Source organism: Gracilinanus agilis, chromosome 2 (genome assembly GCF_016433145.1).
Source record: "Gracilinanus agilis isolate LMUSP501 chromosome 2, AgileGrace, whole genome shotgun sequence".
In the NCBI taxonomy this organism is placed as follows: domain Eukaryota; kingdom Metazoa; phylum Chordata; class Mammalia; order Didelphimorphia; family Didelphidae; genus Gracilinanus; species Gracilinanus agilis.
This window is the reverse complement of record NC_058131.1, coordinates 544,792,937-544,814,551: the sequence shown is the minus strand read 5'-3', so window position 1 is coordinate 544,814,551 and position 21,615 is coordinate 544,792,937. Positions and strand designations below refer to the sequence as shown.

At 34.1% G+C, this 21,615-nt stretch overlaps 1 protein-coding gene across 3 annotated transcripts in view; it reads right to left on the bottom strand.

The window, feature by feature from the left end:
- Window positions 1–897: 897 nt before the first annotated feature.
- GABPB1 (GA binding protein transcription factor subunit beta 1) overlaps window positions 898–21,615 on the bottom strand; it is a 29,309-nt gene continuing 8,591 nt past the window's right edge. For 2 of the 3 annotated variants that reach the window (XM_044662242.1, XM_044662244.1), the window contains exons 6-8: window positions 6,122–6,307; window positions 4,652–4,767; window positions 898–1,141 (exon numbers count right to left, since the gene is read on the bottom strand). In XM_044662242.1, the coding sequence (XP_044518177.1) occupies window positions 989–1,141; window positions 4,652–4,767; window positions 6,122–6,307 (455 nt within the window). In that variant the 3' untranslated portion in view covers window positions 898–988. The remainder of the gene's footprint in view (window positions 1,142–4,651; window positions 4,768–6,121; window positions 6,308–21,615) is intronic. The other variant, XM_044662243.1, reaches the window with a different exon arrangement.

The following is a 21,615-nucleotide window of genomic DNA, read 5'->3' as shown; positions in this document are numbered from 1 at the left end:
GGATATGAGTCCTTGAGAATATTTCAGAAACCCACCTGTGTTGAGCTTTCCAAAAAACATTATCCCACAATCCAGTGCCTGGAAATGTTTTCATGTGGAAGTCATGATAGAAGGCACTGAGTACAAAGTTTCAAGTCCCCTATGTAAAATTTTAAAAGAGAGTACAGAGTTTGCAAATTTAAGTTACTTTGCAAACTACTACTTCCAAGGACACTGTCATTCCAATAGAACCAGCTGCTAGCTTACTTAATTTCAATGACCTATGGACTAAACTTTTTTCTTCCTAATAACATTCATCACCTTTGCAAAAAATATCTATGCAAGTGATGCACTTTGAAATTATAAAAACATGCAGAATATGTACAAACTGAAATTTTAAAAAATATTTGCTTCATATACAGGTAAATCTACTCAGGTATAGCTGAAGTTAAACAAATATAAAAGTTTCACTTTCTAAAAAATGTTTTCAGATAATCTGAGACAACTACTTAAAGCTATACAAAGATTTCCTTTGAGAAATCTACTCTTTAGGTAGAGGCCTAGTTGATACCTATAGAAATAATTCCAGAATCAGTCCACCACATAATTATTATGCAAATATTTGGTCTAATCAACAAGGATCACCCTTAAAACTGTTCTGCTTCTGAGAAATTAAGATTCATACTAAAATCAAAAGGAATTCACAAAAACAGTGGCTTATTATGTTTCTGGATCTCTTCAACCATCTTTTATCAACTCATTTTGGAACTGTAAAAAAAAAAACCAACTATTTACAGAATTCAGTTTTAAATACTTTTCACACAACTTCTAAATTCATAGTTTATGTTACAAGAAAATTCAGAGCTCATGGCTTAAGTCCAATTATCAACTTGTAAGTCTCTTTTCTCTATGCTGGATTCCCATGGCGTACTTATATGGGGTATACAGTTCAAGATTGTACTCTTTTTCTTGACCCAAGGTAAAAATCAAACTATATTGTCCATTTCAATTACACAGCTTCTTTGTTAGTCTGGAGACGGGTCATGGCCTCTAATTTCTGCCTATAGGCTTCTGCTTCTTGTTCTTTCTTTAGAAGCTGTTGCCTATATTTTTGTGCTTCTCGATTTGCCTCATCCAGCTGTTTCTGAAGTGCTTCCCTCTCCTATTAAAAAAGAAAAAGGGATGTTTCATCAGCCTTTGTACAAATGTCCAACTTAAAAATGCAAGAGATCCAAAGCATCAGAACTTTATCACTGCTCACTAAACATAAACCTAAACTGCATAATCATCAGTAGATATATTACCAAGTGCACCTTCACACAGAAGGGTCTAATAAGGGTTAGTTGAGCTACACTAATCTGACTAATGAGCAAATACAAATACAGGCATACTTCTCTTTTCCATTTCAATCAACAAATATTTACTGAGGACTTACTGTGAGTTGAGTATTTTGCTAGGCCTTGTGGAAGATATAGAAATAGTATTAGACATCATCCCCCCAGATAAAGTGTTTAAAATTTAGTTTGGGAAATAAGGAAAACTAAACTTTAAGCCAGAGAATTTCATTTAAAGCAAAACTCTAATATAAAGCATTAAAGAAATGGCTAGTGAATACTTAGAAGGGGAAATAGTGATTACAAAAAGTCAACACAGGTTCAAGATCATCTTCATTTCCTTTTCTGATAAGATCATTAAACTCACAAAGGAGATGGTAAAAATATAGTTTATTCTTGTGAAGAAGATGGAGAGATGTAAAATAGAGCATAATAAATTAGATGGACTCAGAACTGGTTGAATATTTGGATTCAAAGAATACTGGTTAATCATTCAAAGTCAATTTGGCAGAAGCCTCCAGAAGAGCATCCCAGTAATCTGTGTTCAGCCCTGTGAAACTCAACATATTATTGCCTTGGATAAAGGTATAAATAACATGCTTATCAAGTTTTCAGAAAGCACAAAACTGACATAATATGATGAGCTAGCATAACTGGATGATAGGGCAAGGATCTAAAAAGATCCTGACAGACTAGAACTTTGGATTGAACCAATGAAACTTAAGGGGTTGAACAAAAAGTCTAAAGCTTGCATTTAAAATAACTGACTTCAAAAGTATAAGAAGAAGGGAGGCATGCTTAAAAGGCAATTTGTATGAAAGATCTGGGGGTTTCAGTAGCCTGCAAACTCAGTAGCATGCAAAAAAGCTAAAGGCATCTTGGGGTTCATTAAAAAGAGTTATGGCTTCCAGAAGCAAGGTGGGGACTAGACTGTCTCTGTTGATCTTTGGCCAATTTCCACCAAATTTGCAGTACTGTGTTCAGTTCTGAGTGCCACAATTTCAAAAGGTCACCAAAAAACTGAAGAACATTCAGAAAAAAAAAGCAACCAGGAGGATGAAGAGTCTTGAGTCCATGTCTTTGGAGTATCATCTTATGGAGCTAAGGATGTTTAGCTTGGAAAAGACTCATGTGGGACATAAAAGTATGTTTGAATATTAAGGTCTGTCAATACAGAAGAAGGGGGGGATTAACTTGGAGTTATTAAGATAACTCCAAGGGCAGAAGCAAGAGCTATGAGAGGAAACTGGCAGACAGATTTAGGTTTAATAATCAGAACTAGCCACAATTGGATTGCCTAGACAAGTGAGGGATTACTCCTCATGAGAGGACTTTAAGCAGAGGCTATATAACCATGTGGTAAGTTTGTTATAATGAAGGGTTCCCTTTGGGTATGGGTTCAACCAGATGGTTAGTAAGGACCCTTCTGACCCTTGAATTCTTGAATAATTATGGGTGGGTGGGTGTTTGTTCAAAAAATCGATACCAAATGCAAAAATAATAGCAGACTAGAATCTCAAAATTAATTCCATGGTACTCATATCACTTTATGTAATATTGCTGCCATTATGATTTTCTTTTATACAAATCAATTTTATTTTTTTAAACCCCTACCTTCCGTCTTGGAGTCAATACTGTGTATTGGCTCCAAGGCAAAAGAGTGATAAGGGCTAGGCAATGGGGGTTAAGCGACTTGCCCAGGGTCACATAGCTGGGAAGTATCTGAGGCCACATTTGAACCCAGGACCTCCTATCTCTAGGCCTGGCTCTCAATCCACTGGGTCTGCCCCCTATACAAATCAATTTTAAAAAGAGCCTACTTATGAATATCTAAAAGTTTCCAATGGACATTCCCTCATAAATTCTGTGTTAACTTTATATCATCTCTATTTAATATTTAGGGAGCAGATATTAATTGCATTTTTAATATGGAGGAATTTGAAAATAAGGAGAATAAATAATTTCCCAGTCATTAAGCAAGTTAGTGACAGAAAAATCTTTTATTACTGATGTCCTGTTCAATATTTTTATATCCATTAAGCCACAAAGCTTTCTCTCTGCATTTAAAAGGATTTTTTTAAATTCAGATCAGATTGATAATATTCATTTGGATAAAAAATGTATAAAATATTGTACTCTATCCTAAAATAACCTCAGTAGCTTGCTGAAATGAATGGAATTGTGTTTCATAAGAAATTCAGTTTTTTAAAAATGTGCTTTTTAAAAAAAATTAGATGTAAAGATAAAGGTAGACCATTATAAACTGGTAATCTATTTTAACCACATACTTATGAAAACTGATCATTTGGCATCATTTTATATAAATATAATTGAAATGTGCTAGTTATATAAGCAAAAGTACTTTGATATGTATGATATATAATAAAATGGGAGAAAATTTATTTTTTGTTTGTTTGGTTTTTTTTAATCCTTACCCTTTTGCCTTAGAATCAATACTAAGTATTGATTCCAAGGCAGAACAATAAAGGCTAGGAAATTGGAGTTAAGTGACTGGCCCAGAGTCACAAAGCTAGGAATCAAATGAAGTTCGATTTTAACCCAGGATCTCCTTTCTCTAAGACTAGTTCTTGATCTACCAAGTCACGTAGCTGTCCTAAAAATAATTCTTTTAATAATCAGGACCCTTATATGCCTATACCTTGAGTAATAATTTCTATTTTGATGAAATTTTAAAATCCTCTATCTGTGGTAGATCATTTAAACTCTCTAGGGCTCAGTTTCCTCATCTGCAAAATGAGGCTGGCCTAGATGACCTCTAAGGTTTCTTTCTGCTCTAAATCCAATAACCTATGAGATGAAGTCTACTGAATAAATGTCTATTCTGAAAGTAACTGATTTAATTCAGTTAAATAACTGGGTAATTAAAAGACTAGCAAATAACCAGTTGTTTTCAAAATCATGAATTTGACAACAGAAGTCACTTTGGCTGTTCTCTCCAGAATTTCTCCAAAACGATGTGATCATCTAACATGAGACTGTTAAAATAAACCAGGAAAATAGCCTCTTTGTGATAAGGAGACACATCATCTCTTGTTCATACCTGTAATGATGAATAATACATTTGAGATTATTAGGGAATTAACGAAGGGATGAAGTACAGAAACCAAAGACCACACAAAATATCTTGTACTAATCAATTATTGTCAATAAAGTCTGTCAAAAAAAAGCAAAATCTAAGCATCATAGAATGACAACCCTATCAAACTTCATTCCACAGCAATAGAAAATATTCAATAAGAAATATAAAAATAAGAAAAAAAAGACTGAATTTATTTCTGACAGCCCTCGTAAAACACACCGGGTAATAGACTCCTTACTTCTATTTCTGCAGATTCCACCCGATTTTCTATAATTTCAATACATTGTCTCTTGACTGGTGGTTCTTCACTTATAACGGTTTCTTCAGCTATATCTGTTGCTGGTACTGTTAATACTGAAATGAAAACAGTATATATTTGTAAATCTAGAACATATTTATCACAGTAATAATAAAAATAAAATTATCCTTAAAATTACTGACACATATAACTCCGAAATAGTTATTCACATATTCCAAACTACATAGAAACAGGTTTCAAAATGCTGGACGACTACAGTCATCAGTCTCCTAAAACTCCTAAACTCCTTGCTCTAACTTACTATAATACACTTTTTTTAAACAACAAAATATTTTTTTTAATTTAATTTATTTTACAAATCAATATAATTTTAATAATCATTTTCTGGCTTTTTTGTGGTCCATGTTCTCTCCTTCCCTCACTTCCCCTCCTAGAATGCACTTGTTAAAAATACAACCTTTTTTGTTGAAAGGGGAAGAAAGAGAACTGACTTTAGAGTTAGGAAGGTGTAGGTCCAAATCTCTTGTCAGTCAATAAAGGACCTACTATGTGCCAGCCACTACAAAAGGCTAAAGGAAAAGAGACAGTCTCTGCTCTTATCATGCTATGTGACAATCATATCAAGTCACTTAACCTAAGGGCCTTTCCAACAACCTTCAAAAAATTTAAGTTGCAGAAAAGAAGTTAATTTGTATGGGCAGAGCAACATCCTCACTAGGCATTTCCTATACCAGTGAAATCACTGGTCCAGCCTAAATAAATAAATCTTCTACATCTAAAATAAGATCATTCTCCTGGAGATTATTTCATAAAATTCACATCCAGTTATAGCCAACTCTGTTATCTGGTTAGCATCTATAGTAATTATAAAGCCATAAAAAGGATTTCTTTGTCACACAGTACCCTTCTGGGTCAACATTTCCCTACTTTTTTGACTTTATTGACTGACAAGAGATTTGGACCTACACCTTTCTAACTCTAAAGTCAGTTCTCTTTCTTCCCCTTTCAACACACTCATTGAAAGCAAAGAAATGTTAATGCTAGTATGCAGAAAATGTATTTAGGAAGTTAAAGGAGTAAAAAGAGTCCTGAACTTGGATTCTGGATGACCTATGTTTCAATCTGGCCTCAGGTATTTTTCACTAGCTGCATGATCCTAGGCAAGTCACTTAACCTCTTAACCACTTAACTTTAGCCTTGGTTTCCTCATTGTAAAATGAAGATAATAATAGTATCTACTTCCTAGGGTTGTGAGAATTAAAATGAGATAATATTTGTAAAGAACTCTTAAAACTCTTAAAAGAGCTATATATGTGTTAGCTATTATTTTTTATTAAATCCACTTTCAAAAAAAAAAGAATACAATGTGAGACAAAGCTCAAATATACCATTTTTTGGAACTATAAAACAATTTCCCACTTAATTAATGAAAAAAAATAAAGAATTTACCTTGTTGTCCATCTGGCATGGTTACAATGATGGGCTGACCTATTCCACTGGTTGGAATTGAGTGCAAATTACCAAGCTGAATTCCATCTGTAACTATTGTAATAACTTGCTGACCCCCAGAGCTAACAACTTGTTGGATTGCACCATCTACTGATTCTGCTGTCACCACTTCCTCAGTAGCCACTACTGGAGAAAGAATTCAAAAGTATGTCAAGAAATATATAAACATCAAAAACTTAGATTAAAAGTACATTTTTTAAATTCAGAGCTCTTCTATAATTTCTCCCTTCATTTAGATTTATATGATGCACAGTACTGACACAAATGTGTTCCCAAATGCAAAATAGACAAATCAAAATGTCTTTGAGAAAATACCACCACTTCAGTTAAAAGAATAAAATAAAGTTAAAATGCTTCTCCAAAACTTCCTGACAAAGGTTCAATACTTCCCACCATAGGGCCTTTCTTATCACTAGCACTGAATTATTCTCATTCACACGCATTCACAATATGACTTTATCAGATAAATGGCTGTGATTCCCATCTATATCTGGGAAAGAACCTAATTCAGATTCAAATAAAATTTAAAGAAATGCAGTGAGAGTCTATATGTTTGTCATTCAAGAAACAGCCTAGCTAAGTACAGAGACTAATTACCAGGGTGACATAGTCATAAAGAATTATAAACTTCACTGGTGGAAGGACTATCCAAGTCAATGGAACAACAGATCCTTCGAGTATTGAGGCAAATCAAAGAGCCAAGTCTAGTACTGAGGCACAGGGAAAGGTCTTGGATCTGTGGTTTCAAGGAAACTTCTACCAGTTCAGATAGACATCTGCTAACTTTTTTTTTTTTTTTTTAATTTTTAACCCTTGTACTTCGGTGTATTGTCTCATAGGTGGAAGATTGGTAAGGGTGGGCAATGGGGGTCAAGTGACTTGCCCAGGGTCACACAGCTGGGAAGTGGCTGAGGCTGGGTTTGAACCTAGGACCTCCTGTCTCTAGGCCTGACTCTCACTCCACTGAGCTACCCAGCTGCCCCATCTGCTAACTTTTAATCTTTAAGAGTTGCCTAGAATTACTCTTACAGCAATATAAAGGATTGATTGCAAAAGGGATAGATTGGAGATAGGAAAATTGGTTGAATTTAATTCAAGAGTTTAAATGAATTTTGTAGAAAACATAAGGATGAATAATAATAATCAACAGAAAATGAGAAATATTAAAGATTTTTGTTGAAGTAGGAAAAAAAGAGTTGCCTCGAATACTTAAGAGATTGTCTTGCCCAGGAGTGTCAGATATAAGATTTAAACCCAGATCTTCTTGGTTTTGAGGCCAATTCTCTATCTTCTATGCCACACAGTTTTCTTATACATGGAGTATATACTTTAAGAAATCGAGTAATCCCACTGGTATTTCCAGGAACAAACTTTAGTGCCACAGAGAGATATTTTATTTTAAGTATATGAAAAACAGTAGAAATATAGCAATTTTATTATTAGTAGACACGATTACCAAAAATGAAAACAAAAATCAAAATCTCATGATCAATTTGTTCATTTACTTCCAAAATAAAGTTGTATCTTAAAAAACAAAACAAATAAAAAAAAACTTTTACCAGTTTCACTTAAAAGAATTAAGCATATGAAAAATAGTTTCCATATGGATTTTCTGTTTAAGAGTCATAAGATAATACTTTATGAGCCATCTTTTGATAAACTGTAGTTGCTACCATTTATAGAAGAACATCATGGGTAATAATGACTAAAGAATTTCCTTCATAAGGAGATCCCTCATAAGTACTTCAAGAAAAGCAAAAAGCAAGGTATATTTCAACCTTGGTATTCAAAGGAGTATCTATGGTAACAGGATTGACCTCAAACTTGTTACTATAGTAATTAACAATTGTCGAGATATAACTCATGTAAAATAAATCAAAATATGGAGAGCCTTTACATTTTGAGTTTTCTAATTATTTCTGTTTGTTCTTTAAACTATAATAGATTGTATCACCAAGCAATTAAGAAAATTTCAGGAAAAATCTCTTAAAAAAAGGAGTAATGACATATACGGCATGAGTAGCCAAAGCTACTGAGGTTTTCAAATGCAATTTATCCATGCTTTGATTTCTTTTACATGCACATGAAAAAGGAATTTCCACTTTCTGGCTACAGTCAGGTAATATTTTAGAACATAATCTTATATTAGGATTTTCTAAGATCAGAAAATAAACAAGGAACAATTCACAAGCTTTCATCTTTGCAATTAGTTATGCCATTATTTTCAATGATTGCATTAAAATGGATACGATTTTTGTCTTTCATCTAAAGATCTTTGTTCTTTTATAAATTTCACTCAAAGGGATTAGAGGCGGAAAGTTACAATGTACTGCTTAGAAAAAGAATAGCAAACTAAAATAAGGGAAGAATTTTTTAAAAGTTGAAAAAGAATTTTGTATAACTAAACTAGAATTGAGGGAATGCCCATCAGTTGAGGAATGGCTGATATATGATTGTGATGAAGTACTATTGTGCTATAAGAAACGGTAAGCAGGATGGTTTCAGAAAAACAAAAAAACCTGGAAAGACAAATGAACTGATGCAAAATGAAATGAGCAGAATCAGGAGACCATTGTACACATTAACAAATATTGGGTGATGATCAACTGTGAATGATTTAGCTATTCTCAGCAATACAAAGATGATTTCCAAAAGACTTATGATGAAAAATGCTGTCCACTTCAGAGAAGAAGCTGGAGTCCGAATATAGAGAGACACATATATTTTTACCTTATTATATATGTGAGGGTGGGGAGGTAGGGTGATTTGGTCTATTTTTTGTAACATGGTAACATGGAAATTGTTTTGTATGACTTCACATGTATAACTTATACAAAATTGCTTACCTTCTCAAGGAGGGAAATGGAGAAGGAGGGAGATAATTTGAAACTCAAAAAAATTTTTAAAGGAAAGTTAAAAAAACATTTTTTACATGTAATCAAGAAATGAAATAGATTATAGGTTCCCTTCATGGTATTTTCTTTTAAAGCTTGGAATTTAACATTAAAGTCACAATGAAAAAAAAAAACAACTAAAAAACATAAATATTCACTGATCTGATTCAATAACAAATAGTAAAAGAATATAAAGCCAAAAAATAATCTAGAACTAAGATATAGAAACCTTAAAAACCGTATGCATGTCTATATTTGTATCTATTTATACATATACGTAAACATATATACATATATATATTATACATATTATATATACAAAATACTTAGCATTCCTCAATGAAAGTAGAGATTATTTCATTCTTTGTTACTGTATTCCCAGCACTAGCAGGCAATTAATGAATGCTTCTTGATTGATTAATTGGTTATCTAAATGACTGATACAGGATTTGAAAGCCACGAAACTGAAGCAATTACCAAAAAAGAAGAAAAATCCTATCTTTAAAATACTGACAAAGATGAAAAAGTACCATAAAAGTATCTTTCCACAATAAAGTCTTAACTACAAGTTTATCAAGCATGTTTATTAAGGAAAAAATGCATCTGAAAGCATGGTAAGAAATCTGTCAAGAAAAAAAATCAATGCCAAGTATTAATTTTCAAATGAGAATTCTAAGTTATTTAACTAAACTTAAGAAGCAGGGGAAAGGAAGATCTGTTTGTAGTCACTTTTATAATAACTGATAAAAGCAAACTCTCAAAAATAGAGGGATTGAAACAAGATAGTTTGGTGATTCAAAAATGAAGTATAGGGCAGCTGGGTAGCTCAGTGGAGTGAGAGTCAGGCCTAGAGACAGGAGGTCCTAGGTTCAAACCCAGCCTCAGCCACTTCCCAGCTGTGTGACCCTGGGCAAGTCACTTGACCCCCATTGCCCACCCTTATCAATCTTCCACCTATGAGACAATACACCGAAGTACAAGGGTTTAAAAAAAAAAAAAAAAAAATGAAGTATACTGTCTCTGAATGCATTTGGGTATTTAAATTTTAGTACTAATTGCCTAATAAAATGGGAATTCACAACACTTTAAATTAGATAAAAACATATTTATAAGTCTGGAGCCGAAAGTCTAGCTCTCTCTATATTTCTCTCATCTATGTTCAAAACTCTTGCCTAATATTAATTTCAAACAGGAATAAAGTATTATACCTCATCATATAACAAAACATTAAGCCAAAACAAGATGTACTAAATGCCATAACTCTTCTAAGGATGTGATAATTTAAGTATTCAACATTTTAAAAGTTCCCCTTTCTAAATTATGGTGAATAAAGATGCCAGTTCTATCAAACAGTTTAAAATTGACATAGTACATGTCAATATCAATAATTAGTGAAAGAGAGGTTTGTTAGAGATAAACTTGTAATTCAGATAATCCACGTGAGAACTGACTTCACAGGACTAAATTCAAGAACCATCTTCTCCATGAAGACCTTCCTAATCTCTCAATCAAATCCCACCTTTTCCTCCAAAAGTACCCTGTATGTATTTTGCATATACCTATATGTATATATTGTCTTTTGGAGCTATATTATAAGCTCTTTGAAGATGAGGAAAGTTTCCTTTTGTACCAGTGTCTCTCACTAAAGCCTGGCCCATAGAAGACACTAAAGAAATGTTTGTTGATTGTCTAGAAAATTACACAGTCCTTAAAATCAATGCCATCTAACAAGCAAATCTCCACAAAATTCAGGAGTACCTCATACTGACTTAATCAATAAACACCTCCTTTCTAACATATCCAATCTTACCTAGTTACAATGGCTATTACCTATATGAGTACTGATATTCTATCACTTCCCAATATTGTACTATAAAGCCTATGTTATATTATCTAGAAAAGGACTGTTATTCACAAAGGAAACACTTTACCTCTAACTTTATCCTTGGAGATGCAAACATCTTATGTGAATATTAAAAAGGTCACTGTAGGCACTACAATTTCGTCCTGGGACAACCAACCTGATCTATGAATCACTCTATGATAAATTTTTTTGGTTTGAGTATATTTGTATCTAAAAGGCATCATTCTAAGCTATTCTCTAAAATCTCCAATTTTATTCTTAGAATTATCATGAGTGTAAAGCAAAAAGAATTCAAATAAAATTTGTATCGATGAACTCATCTATTTGGATGAGCCCTCCAATAATGGACGCTTTAATTCCTCTATTATCTATCTCAGACAAAATTTGTTCATGACCTCTTATAAGTATACCACAAGGGGACTATTTAATATATTGGTGGCCTTCCTCCTAATATAACCAATTTTTTACTTAGTCCTTATCAAATAACCAGTCCAACTTTTCCTTCAATCATACATGCATTTCCTTGATAAAATGCTACATTCTCTTAACTCTAGTACTTCTTTATAAAATTCCTGATTCATATGTTACAGCTTACTCACACATACCACCTGCTTCTCCATTGATTTCCCTCTCTATGAAATTCATTTTTATTTCAATTGAGACTCTTAAGCTCCATGTTTCATCCATATGTTCCATGTTTCCATATAACACAAGTAGGCAGGCTACTAACAAAAATATGGGCTTTTGATTCTGGAAGAAGGCTTGAAGTCATTGAAAGAGTTCTGGTGACAGCTATGTAGCATAGTGGGTAGAGAGCCAGACCTGGGAGTAGGAAAATCTGGGTTCAAATCTGGCCTCAGACCCTTTCTAGCTGTGTGACCATAGGTAAGTCACATAACCCTGATTGCCTAGCCCTTGCTACTCTTCTTAGAAATGATACAAAGACCAAAAAGTAAGAGTTAAAAAAAAAGCAGCCTTAAAATTTTGTAAAAGTAATTCATCCTACTCTTTCCTTGTTTAAATCTGAGCCAAATTCATTGTTCATTTTTCTGTCCTGTCTGTCCCAAACATACATATAGATGGGAAAATTCTAGAAGTTGTCCACCCAACTACATGTCAAAATCTGGAGAGAAGACAGTCTTTATCCATTTGATTTTCCTGGGAAGATGGTCAGTCCAATCTCTTGAGTGGTTCCCGTTCTCTCCTATGAGGTTCTTCAGTGCTCCCAGGTTTGATGCAACCAACATAATGTTAACTGTAAACAGGAGGGCAGTGTAGAAGACAGATCCCTGGGTTCAAATTCTGCTTCAGAAACTTACTAGCTGTGTCATCTTAAGCAAATAACTCAATCTCTCTGTACTCTAGTTTTCTTATTTGTAAAATAATGGGATTCAACTCAATGACTTCTTTAATATTTTCTAGCTCTGAATCTGGGGCATATTCATAGGGAATGCCTTGCTTGGACTCTGCACTAAAGCTTCTCCATTCTATAGGCAAACGCTTTTGGTAGAGCATACATTTTATGCCTGCCATGATACTTATGATTAGATCACTGAACAAAGTTATTTCTGTGGTTATATGTAGGTAGGAATAGCTAATGATTTTGATGGTTGGGAGAAACTCTGCTGGAAAATGTCTTTAAGCTGATGCTTTGCTCTACTAAATACAAAGCTTTTTAAAAAAATAATCAACAATTAACTCAACAGGATTTTGTATCCTGAACGTCTTTCAGTCAATTGTATGATAACAAGAGAATATTGCTTGCAAAAACTAGCTTGTTTATTATTAATGCCCTCATTGAGAATTGTAGGATTTAAATTAATGTCCAATACTCCAAGTGTTATATTTTATAAAGTTTATTAATAATCACAGGATAGAGGAATAAAAAGGTAATTATCTAACAAAATAAGACCACGTGACCAAGCTCTCCTTGCCTGTTTTAAAAGAACTACTAGCAGCTGCTCCAATCCGAGGAAGCAGAGAGAGTGTGAGAGGTGAGGCTATACCAAACTTATATCCTCCCTACATCAGCACACAATGTGAGCAGGAAAGTGGGGTGCTGGGAATTATAGTTCAGGGGCACAGAAATTAATTACACAAAATGCCATGCTCTTGGGGTAGTTGGTGGCTCAGTGGATGGAGTATCAGACCTGGAGTCAAGAGGATCTACATTCAAATCTGATCAGACATTTCCTAGCTGTATGTTGCTGGGTAAGTCATTTAACCCTGATTGCCTAGACTTTGCCACTCTTCTGTCTTGGAACTGATACTAACCAGAAGGAAAGGGTTTAAAACAAAACAAAACAAAAAAAAAAGGATGCTGTGCTCCTACTACACACATAAATAATGCTAATAAAAATGTTTATAATGGAAAATATAAACAAGCCAGTAGTTGTCAGTATTCTGTCAGGTAACTTTTTCAGTATTATTAATAATGTCCAAGGGTTTTTTGCTCCTTTGGTATCCTATAAGTAAGTCCTCAAAATATAGGTCTCAACTATATACTATTGATCTAACCTAGTTTTTTTCCCATATTGGTTCTCTTAGTCCAATCTCAACCTCTTCTAAAGGCTCATTTGCTAAATAATTCATGAAAATCTTTGAAAAGCTTTTCAATTTTACTTCAATTCATTGTCTTTCATTTTCAACCTTAAGTGTCCTTGGAATTACTTCGCTTAAATGGCTTTCTAACCAAGTATTTCTAAACTTAGTTTTACTCTCCATTGCTTCTCTGACAAAAATATGACAAAACTGCTCAAATTTTCCATCATACTTCTTATAAGGTTTTAGGGTTTATATTCTAAAATTATAGTCTAAAACAGAATTACTTCTGCATATCATCTCTCTCCATTTGTTAAGCCAAGTGGTTTTTAGGCACTTTTGGTCTCCTTCAAATGGCAACTGACTTTTATCAGTCAAACTTCCATAAGAAATTATTATAATCAATGTTGAAATCCTTGCTACTGTCCATTATCTATTTTTCATATTCAATGATTTGTTTGAATAGGTCAGGACTGAGTTTCTTCAACTGAATGAAACCAACAAGAAGTAAGTTTAAAATACTACAACCCAAGTGACAAACAAGAACAAGGAACAGTATTCAAAGGAAGTTTCAAATGTCAATGGGAGAAAAAAATGGTGTTGAGAGAAGATCAAAGTGTAGCAGGAATATAGCTGGTAATTAAGCAACAGTACTAAACTAAGTGAGAGAGTAAAAAGTGGGTACTAGAAAGAAAATGTTAAGTCCTGGTAGATGATACCAAACTTTATACCAAAGACCTCTGGGTGGTCAATAAAACAGAATTGTAAATTAAATATTACTTCTGAAATTTCAATACTTTTCTAGAGTTGAAAAAATATATATTCTCAGGCTCTAAAAGAAATAGGATAGAATAAAAAGAAAATTGAACCATGATGGTTATGACAATTATAATAAATGCTCTTCTTATGTAGTCCAACTTCATTACATTTTATGGTAATCTGAATCTGTGGGAAACTTTAGAATGTAATTACTTCAATTCTAACGCCCACACACCCCCCCTTCTACTTCCATAACAATGATGGGGAATGGTAGGAAAAGGAGGTAGAATAAAAACAATTCGATTTTGTTAACTGCCTAAAAACATTAATTTAACCAATTCCTTAGAAGATATGTGATATTTGCCCACCAGTCATGTATCCCACTGGAGACAATTGTGTCTGTAATGGCCTTCTCTCTATAAATGAAACCAGAAAAGAAAGAGTTTATGGCTAAATGAAAGAACAGCATACAGGTTCTCTTTCAAGAAGCAGAAAAAGAGAAGGTGATTACATCATATGCTCAAAGAGAACAGATATTTGTCTACCTCACTTTGTAGTGCTCACCAGGTACATAAATTTAAGAAAAGCTACTATGAAGGTATCTATAGTTCCTATGCCAAAATTTATAGCAGAAGATGAAGTGGTTGAGAAATTTTACTCAAGGTTTAAGAACTTCCAAATGAAGTTAATGTTAACCTTGACACTGAAGGATTGAAATGCAAAGGTACACAGAAATTGGATATTTATAAGAAAAAAAAGAGACCAAAAGCTCAGAATCTTCATGCCTGTTTTTCATGAATACTTTCTTCTAATGCAAAAGCAGAAGGCATTGGATATAGTAAACATTCAACAAAAAGAAAAGGAGGGAGTACACAAATAAGTACAGAAAAATGAAGGTATCTAAGGGGAACAAAAAAAAGTTTCATGGAAGAGGTTGCTTCACCTAAGCTGAACCTTACAGGAAGAAAAGGATTCTAAAAGGTGAAGATGGAAGGTATTTCAGGCATGGACATTGGCTTATAAAAATGCATGAAGATTGGAGATGAAGTGTCAAGTTCAGGAATAGTTCAGTTTGACTGGAATGTAGGGATCATGCAGGGGAGATATATGAAATAACAAAGGTGAAAAATAAAGAAAAGATAAAGCTGAAGACACACTAGATGCCTCAACATAACATATTTAAAGAAGCTGTTGACTTCTAAAAAATGGGAAATGGAAAAAAAGTGAAGACAATGACTACAACACCATTTCTTTGAGAAGCTTAACTGATACAAAATAGTTGCCACAATGAGGAGGTCAAAAGAGCCCACAAACCACCTTACCCAGCAAACACTTGATCTCCTTGCCAAGAACAGGGACATGGCAGCCAAGGGCAATACCAGGTTAGAGTACAAGCTCATTTGCAAAATGATGGAAGATGACGACCAGTGTTGCCTCACAAAATAGCGAAAGACAGTTGAGGAGGAAACGTGCCTGTAGGGAGCTTGGCATGAGATCTGGCTAAGCCAAACCATCCGGAGAACATATGTAGATGACACTGGAAGAAGGACAACAAATAGAAATGAAATGGAACAGATCTTCTGGCATTTCTATGGTGATCTAGTCTCATCAGCAATGAAAATGGAACCACTGCATTTGTACTCTACCACCAGGTGCCAAAGGCATTTGAGGTGAAATCAGTCTGTTTGCTACCTACTACCTATGTGACTTTGGGAAAGTTAACTTCATCACTCTGGGACTTAGTTTTCTCATTTACAAAATGAGAGGGTTAGATCAGACTCTCTCTTAGGTACCTATGACCCTAAATCTATATTCCTTATGATTTTATAAAAAACAGCTCTATGAGATCAAATACATGCAATAAGGAATTCATGATGGAGGTAATAATAATTTAAAGGTATTCAGACATTACTCTTCAAGAGCCTTGAGAGAAGAAAAGTGTTTAAAGAAATAAAAAGTCATGGATAATAGAATTGATCACTCTCCCCAAAAAGTAACTGAAAAGGTCACTGATCTATGTATTATTTTCTCATCTTTATAAAAGAAGAGCATTCTAGGAACAAACAAGTTACAATAATACATAATGATGATTTGTATGTTAGTGGCGTAAAAAAATCAGCAAGAGCAGGCATGAAAAAAAAGGAAGTGAGCTAGTCATCTTTTGAGAGCAGAGTTCAACAGAAGATGATCTAAATTTCATTAGCTAGTATCTATGACATTATTAAAGAATCAGAGGAACATCTCTAGAACATGAGGCAGATATCCCATGGAAAACTTATAGAAAGGCAATGACAAAGGTCTCACAGGATGAGAAAACTGAATGGTTTGCAATCTACACTAAAGAAAAAAATACCCACACCAGTGAGTCCATGGATCAACCTAACAAAAAACATTTATTAAACTCTTATTCTGTACTTGGCACTCAGTACAGAAAGACTAAAATGAAACAGTTGATGATCTCCTAGGGCTTCCATTCTATTGGGAGAGATAGCCTGTATACATAAGTATATAAAAATATAAACAAAAGATAATTTGGGGGGAGAAGAAGGAACTAGCAACTGGAAGAAAATAAGAAAATCCTCATGTAAAAGATGGCATTTGACAGAAATTAGGGGTAGTGAAAGTTTAAATTGAAGAGAGAATCCATCCCAGGTTGAGAGGACAGCCTATGTAAATGCATCGAAATAGGTGGAATGTTGTATGAGAAGAATAGCAAGAAGGCTCCAACAAAGTACTATAGCTATAATCTGCATATAATTCACTCTACTGAAATGGAGAAAGTAATACAAGGAATCTAGCTAGGAAAAGGAGAAGGAAGTCTGGTTAAGTATCAACAGGGCCTCCTCAATTTTGTAGGCCAAATGGAATGATTATATCTACTAATTATTAGCCCAAAACTATAGAAAAATTAGATTTTATTAATATAACGACAAATAGTCTAAGGAAAATCAAAATAAACAGAGTATATTCCAAGGAAACAAAGAAGTATATTCAAGAAATATATTTCACTGACAGATCAAACTGAACAAAATAAAAAACTTAAATATGAAACTAGAAAATTATGAAATAGAATAAGAAAAATCTAATGAATAAAGATTAAAGTTTAAAAGTTTCACTAGTATTCTGAAATGTTTAATAAAACACTGTAAACACGGTAAAGGGTCGGTTAATTCAGGTCAATGGTATATTGTCTCCCTCCACACAGGGGCAGTTAAAAGCAACAGGGTAAAATTTCAAGTTATGGAATTTAGTAATTAATATATAGTAGGCAATCTTGCCTAATTATTCAACTATAATCAAATGGAACTATGATCTCATTAACTCAAAAGTTCCCTCGAACAATACAGAGAGCCATCCACCCAAGCCTGCCCATCCAATGTTGCCCTTGTCTATATCCTCCAAAAAGTTAACGTGAGGTAGAGGTAGAGTCATACTAGGGGTTTTTGACTTCTAATATCACCAAGGTACCAAAAGAGCATTCTAACTTTCCAAATGTCATTCTTCACTATTGCAATCTGGCCAGAATATCTTTTCCTTCCTTTTATATAATTTATTGATAATTCCCTTTATTCCTGTTCTTTTTTGTAGTTCCTCATTGGTTATGTGTTGTAGCCTTCTCATACTCACCATATGCCTCTCTGTGATACTGACTTTAAGTTCTTTGGAGGCCATGGTATTTGGTGTTCCAAGTCTCACTGCTATGTGGTAACATGGGTAAATTAATATTAGTACTTAAAAGAATGGTCTTTGCTTTCATGGGAAACCTTAAGTTAGTAAAAGAGCTTCACAATTTCCTAAAAGCAAACCACTCTTCTATTCAACTCTGGTCCCAGGTCATCTAATAGCACTACGTGTGTGTGTGTGTGTGAGAGAGAGACAGAGAGAGAGAGACAGAGACAGAGACAGAGACAGAGAGAGACAGAGAGAGAGAGACAGAGACCCCGAGACAGAGACCGAGATCGAGACCAGATACATGATATGCTTACAGAAATGTGTGCTGAAATATGACCAACAGATATATTTTTTAAAAACCCTTACCTTCTGTCTTAGAATTGATTAAGCATTGGTTCCAAGGCAGAAGAACAGTAAGGACTAGGCAATTTGGGTTAAGTGACTTTCCCAGGGTCACACAACTAGGAAGTATCTGGGGTCATATTTGAACCCAAGTCCTCCCTTCTCCAGGCCTGGTTCTCTATCCACTAAGCCAAGTAGCTGCCCCAACAGACATTCTTTATTAAGTTATTTTTTCCTGTGTGAATATACAGGCCAAAGTCCTTTAAGTGATTACTGGTTTCTTCCAAGAGGCTCTGCAATGTTCTGGGGCTTAATGTAATCAGCATTTTGTCATCCATAAACAAAACCATCTGGTGAAACTGACTAATAAAGAATAAAGAATCTCTCTTTGATAATCAATAAAGATCAATAAAGAATCTCCCTTTGACCCAGATCTCCATCACACTTGTAAATACTTTTGGTGAGTACACTTCATCCTGGTTTACGCTTCATCTAATATTCATTATCAGAAGTGCATTGAAAAGGGTTCGATATCATATTTTCCAAAGAATTTTTACTAATATCAATGAATGGGTAGAAGAAATCTTGTTGTAAAGGGGCCTATTAGACAGCACTTTCTTCTATATAATCAAATGCTTTTTGTAACCAACAAACAATAAACAAAATCAGATTTTAAGTTCTCTTTATCTTCAATTTAACTGTGAAATGGTAAAGATGTAGTCTACATTCAAATATCACTTGGGAAAGCCTATTATTACTAATGGCTTCATCAAGTTTGCCCCAGATTCAATTAAAGCTAAATTTCACAAAGTTCTATTATGACACTTCAACTTGTGGTGAAGATAACCTTGGATTCTTACAGGATATAACAGTAACACTGAGAAGGTCTACCATGATGAAAAGATTTTGAAAATAGCTTAAGTAATAGTTTGTTCCCCAAGACCAACATACCTAACTATGGAGAGACACACCACCAATAGGCTGGTCATCTTTGGACTAATTTTTTTGGACATAGAAACACTGAACACACACCAAAAAAAAATTAAACAAAAGAATGGTCTTAAGTCCTGTGTAGCTCCTTTTTCTATAGTGCCAATAGCCGAGTGCTAGAAAGGAAGGAATAGGGTGCTAAGAACTACACAAGTTATTAAACCATCAAATTTCAATTTGCTGTTGCTGTTCATTTCAGCCATGTCCAAGACTCTTAACCCCTTTTGATGTTTTCTTAGCAAAGACACTGAAGTGGTTTAACATTTCCTTCTCCACTTCATTTTACAGAAGAAGAAACTAAAGCAAACAGGGCTGAGTGACTTGCTCAGACAGAGTCACATAGCTAGTGAGTGTCTAGGGCCAAATCTGAACTCAGAAAGATGAGTCTTCCTGACTAGAACTGGTACTCTATCCACTGTACCACATATTTGACTACTGATACTCTAAATGTGAGATCCAGTGACTACTGAATTGATATATTGCTGGAGACCATTAAACACAACAATCTTGACATTCTTGCTATAAAGTAAATCAAAAGAAAGAAGATGCTGCTAAATGGAAGGAGAGCTCACAGGTAGTTCTTAGAGAAGCAAAGAAAGGAATTGATGGGTTGTGTTTTACTGTACACTAAAGAAGAAACATTATTTTGTGGGATATCTTGTCATCATCATATATTATAGTACTTAATGGAAAATATTTGCAAAAAGACAACCATAAAAATAATTGCAAAAAATATTGATAAAGAAGAAGTGGGAAAGAAATTCTACAAAGAACCTGATAAGACCTTTCAAATTAAGTCAACATATAGACTGGTATTAATGATTCAATGAAAATGTGGGGAAAGGTGATAATGGGAAATATATAGGAAAGTATGGTTCAAGAAGAATGAGAGGGACAAATAACTATAGATTACAGTTACCATACACTATTATGAACACTTAGACACTAGACATGTTAAGAATCTAGGAACTAATAGATAAGAAAAAAACTTATCATTGATATGAGAGTCATTCCAAAGTCCAGTCATTCATGTATATTCAGACCATCAATTAAAAAAGGAAAGATTGGGGGCAGCTGGTGGCTCAGTGGACTGAGAGCCAGACCCAGAGATGGGAGGTCTGGGTTCAAATCTGGCCTCAGACACTTCCTAGGTGTGTGACCTTGGCAAGTCACTTGACCCCCATTGCCTAGCCCTTACCACTCTTCTGTCTTAGAACCAATACACAGTATTGATTCCAAGACAGAAGGTGATGGTTTTAATTTAAAAAAAAAAAAAAAAAAAGGAAAGATTTAGTAAAAAAAAATTAAGAATGAGAAAAATACAATGGCATACAATTGAAACAACCCTGAATTATTTAAACATGGAATTGGAAAATCAAAAATGAGGAATGCACCACAGAAATGACATTGATTATAATAATTCCAATCAGAAGTTTAATAATGTAAATTAATTGGAACTAAAAAGAGCAAAAGAGCCTAAAAAAAGATCTTACTCAAGAGATCTGATCTATTTGCCAAATCTTCTGAAGAATGATAGAAGAATGTGAATATGAATATGAATAGGATCCTCTCATAAAGCAAAAGGGAGAAGTAGAGGGTAAAACGAGTTTAAAGAGAGCTTGGCAAGGTATCCAATTAAGCAAAGAATTCCCAAGAGCAATCAAGGATAAAAATAGGACTAAAGAGAGAAGGAAAAAGAAAAAGATTTACAAGAACCATTTTTAACAAAATATTTTCTTTAGCCAGGATGGTGGAATTACCACACCTAGACTCAATATCACAAGCAACCGTGTGTGTGTGTGTGTGTGTGTGTGTGTGTGTGTGTGTGTGTGTGTGTGTGAGAGAGAGACAGACAGACAGACAGACAGACAGACAGACAGAGACAGAGACAGAGAGAAGACAGAGCAAGAGAGATCTGTGCTGAGCATGATACAATGGGAGATTCTTTGGGAAATATAAGGTATTAGGTGAGGTAAGTACTGAAATTTACAAGGTATTTTTAATGAACAAAGTATTAGAAGGAAGGGAAGATATTAAAGAAGGTGGGGGTGGGGGGTGGGAATCTAGACCTTAATACTGAAAAATATGCTTGAAGAGAAGAACATCAGTAACTTCTAACCTACAGACCCAGTTTTCCATCAATATTTACTAATTAAAGTTAAAAATATGAAAAAAAAAGTTATGTATGTTCTGATGAGTAATAAAAAGGCAGGTCAGATTTTTACATAGATAATTTTTAAGTTCAGGAAATAATACTGCACAGGATGAAATATAAAAATAGAAGTGGTAAAGAAAGTTCTTATTAAACTTGATGTGGAAGCTAACATAGCATCATACAAATAAACACAGAATGAAGAGCTCTTTCTACCTAA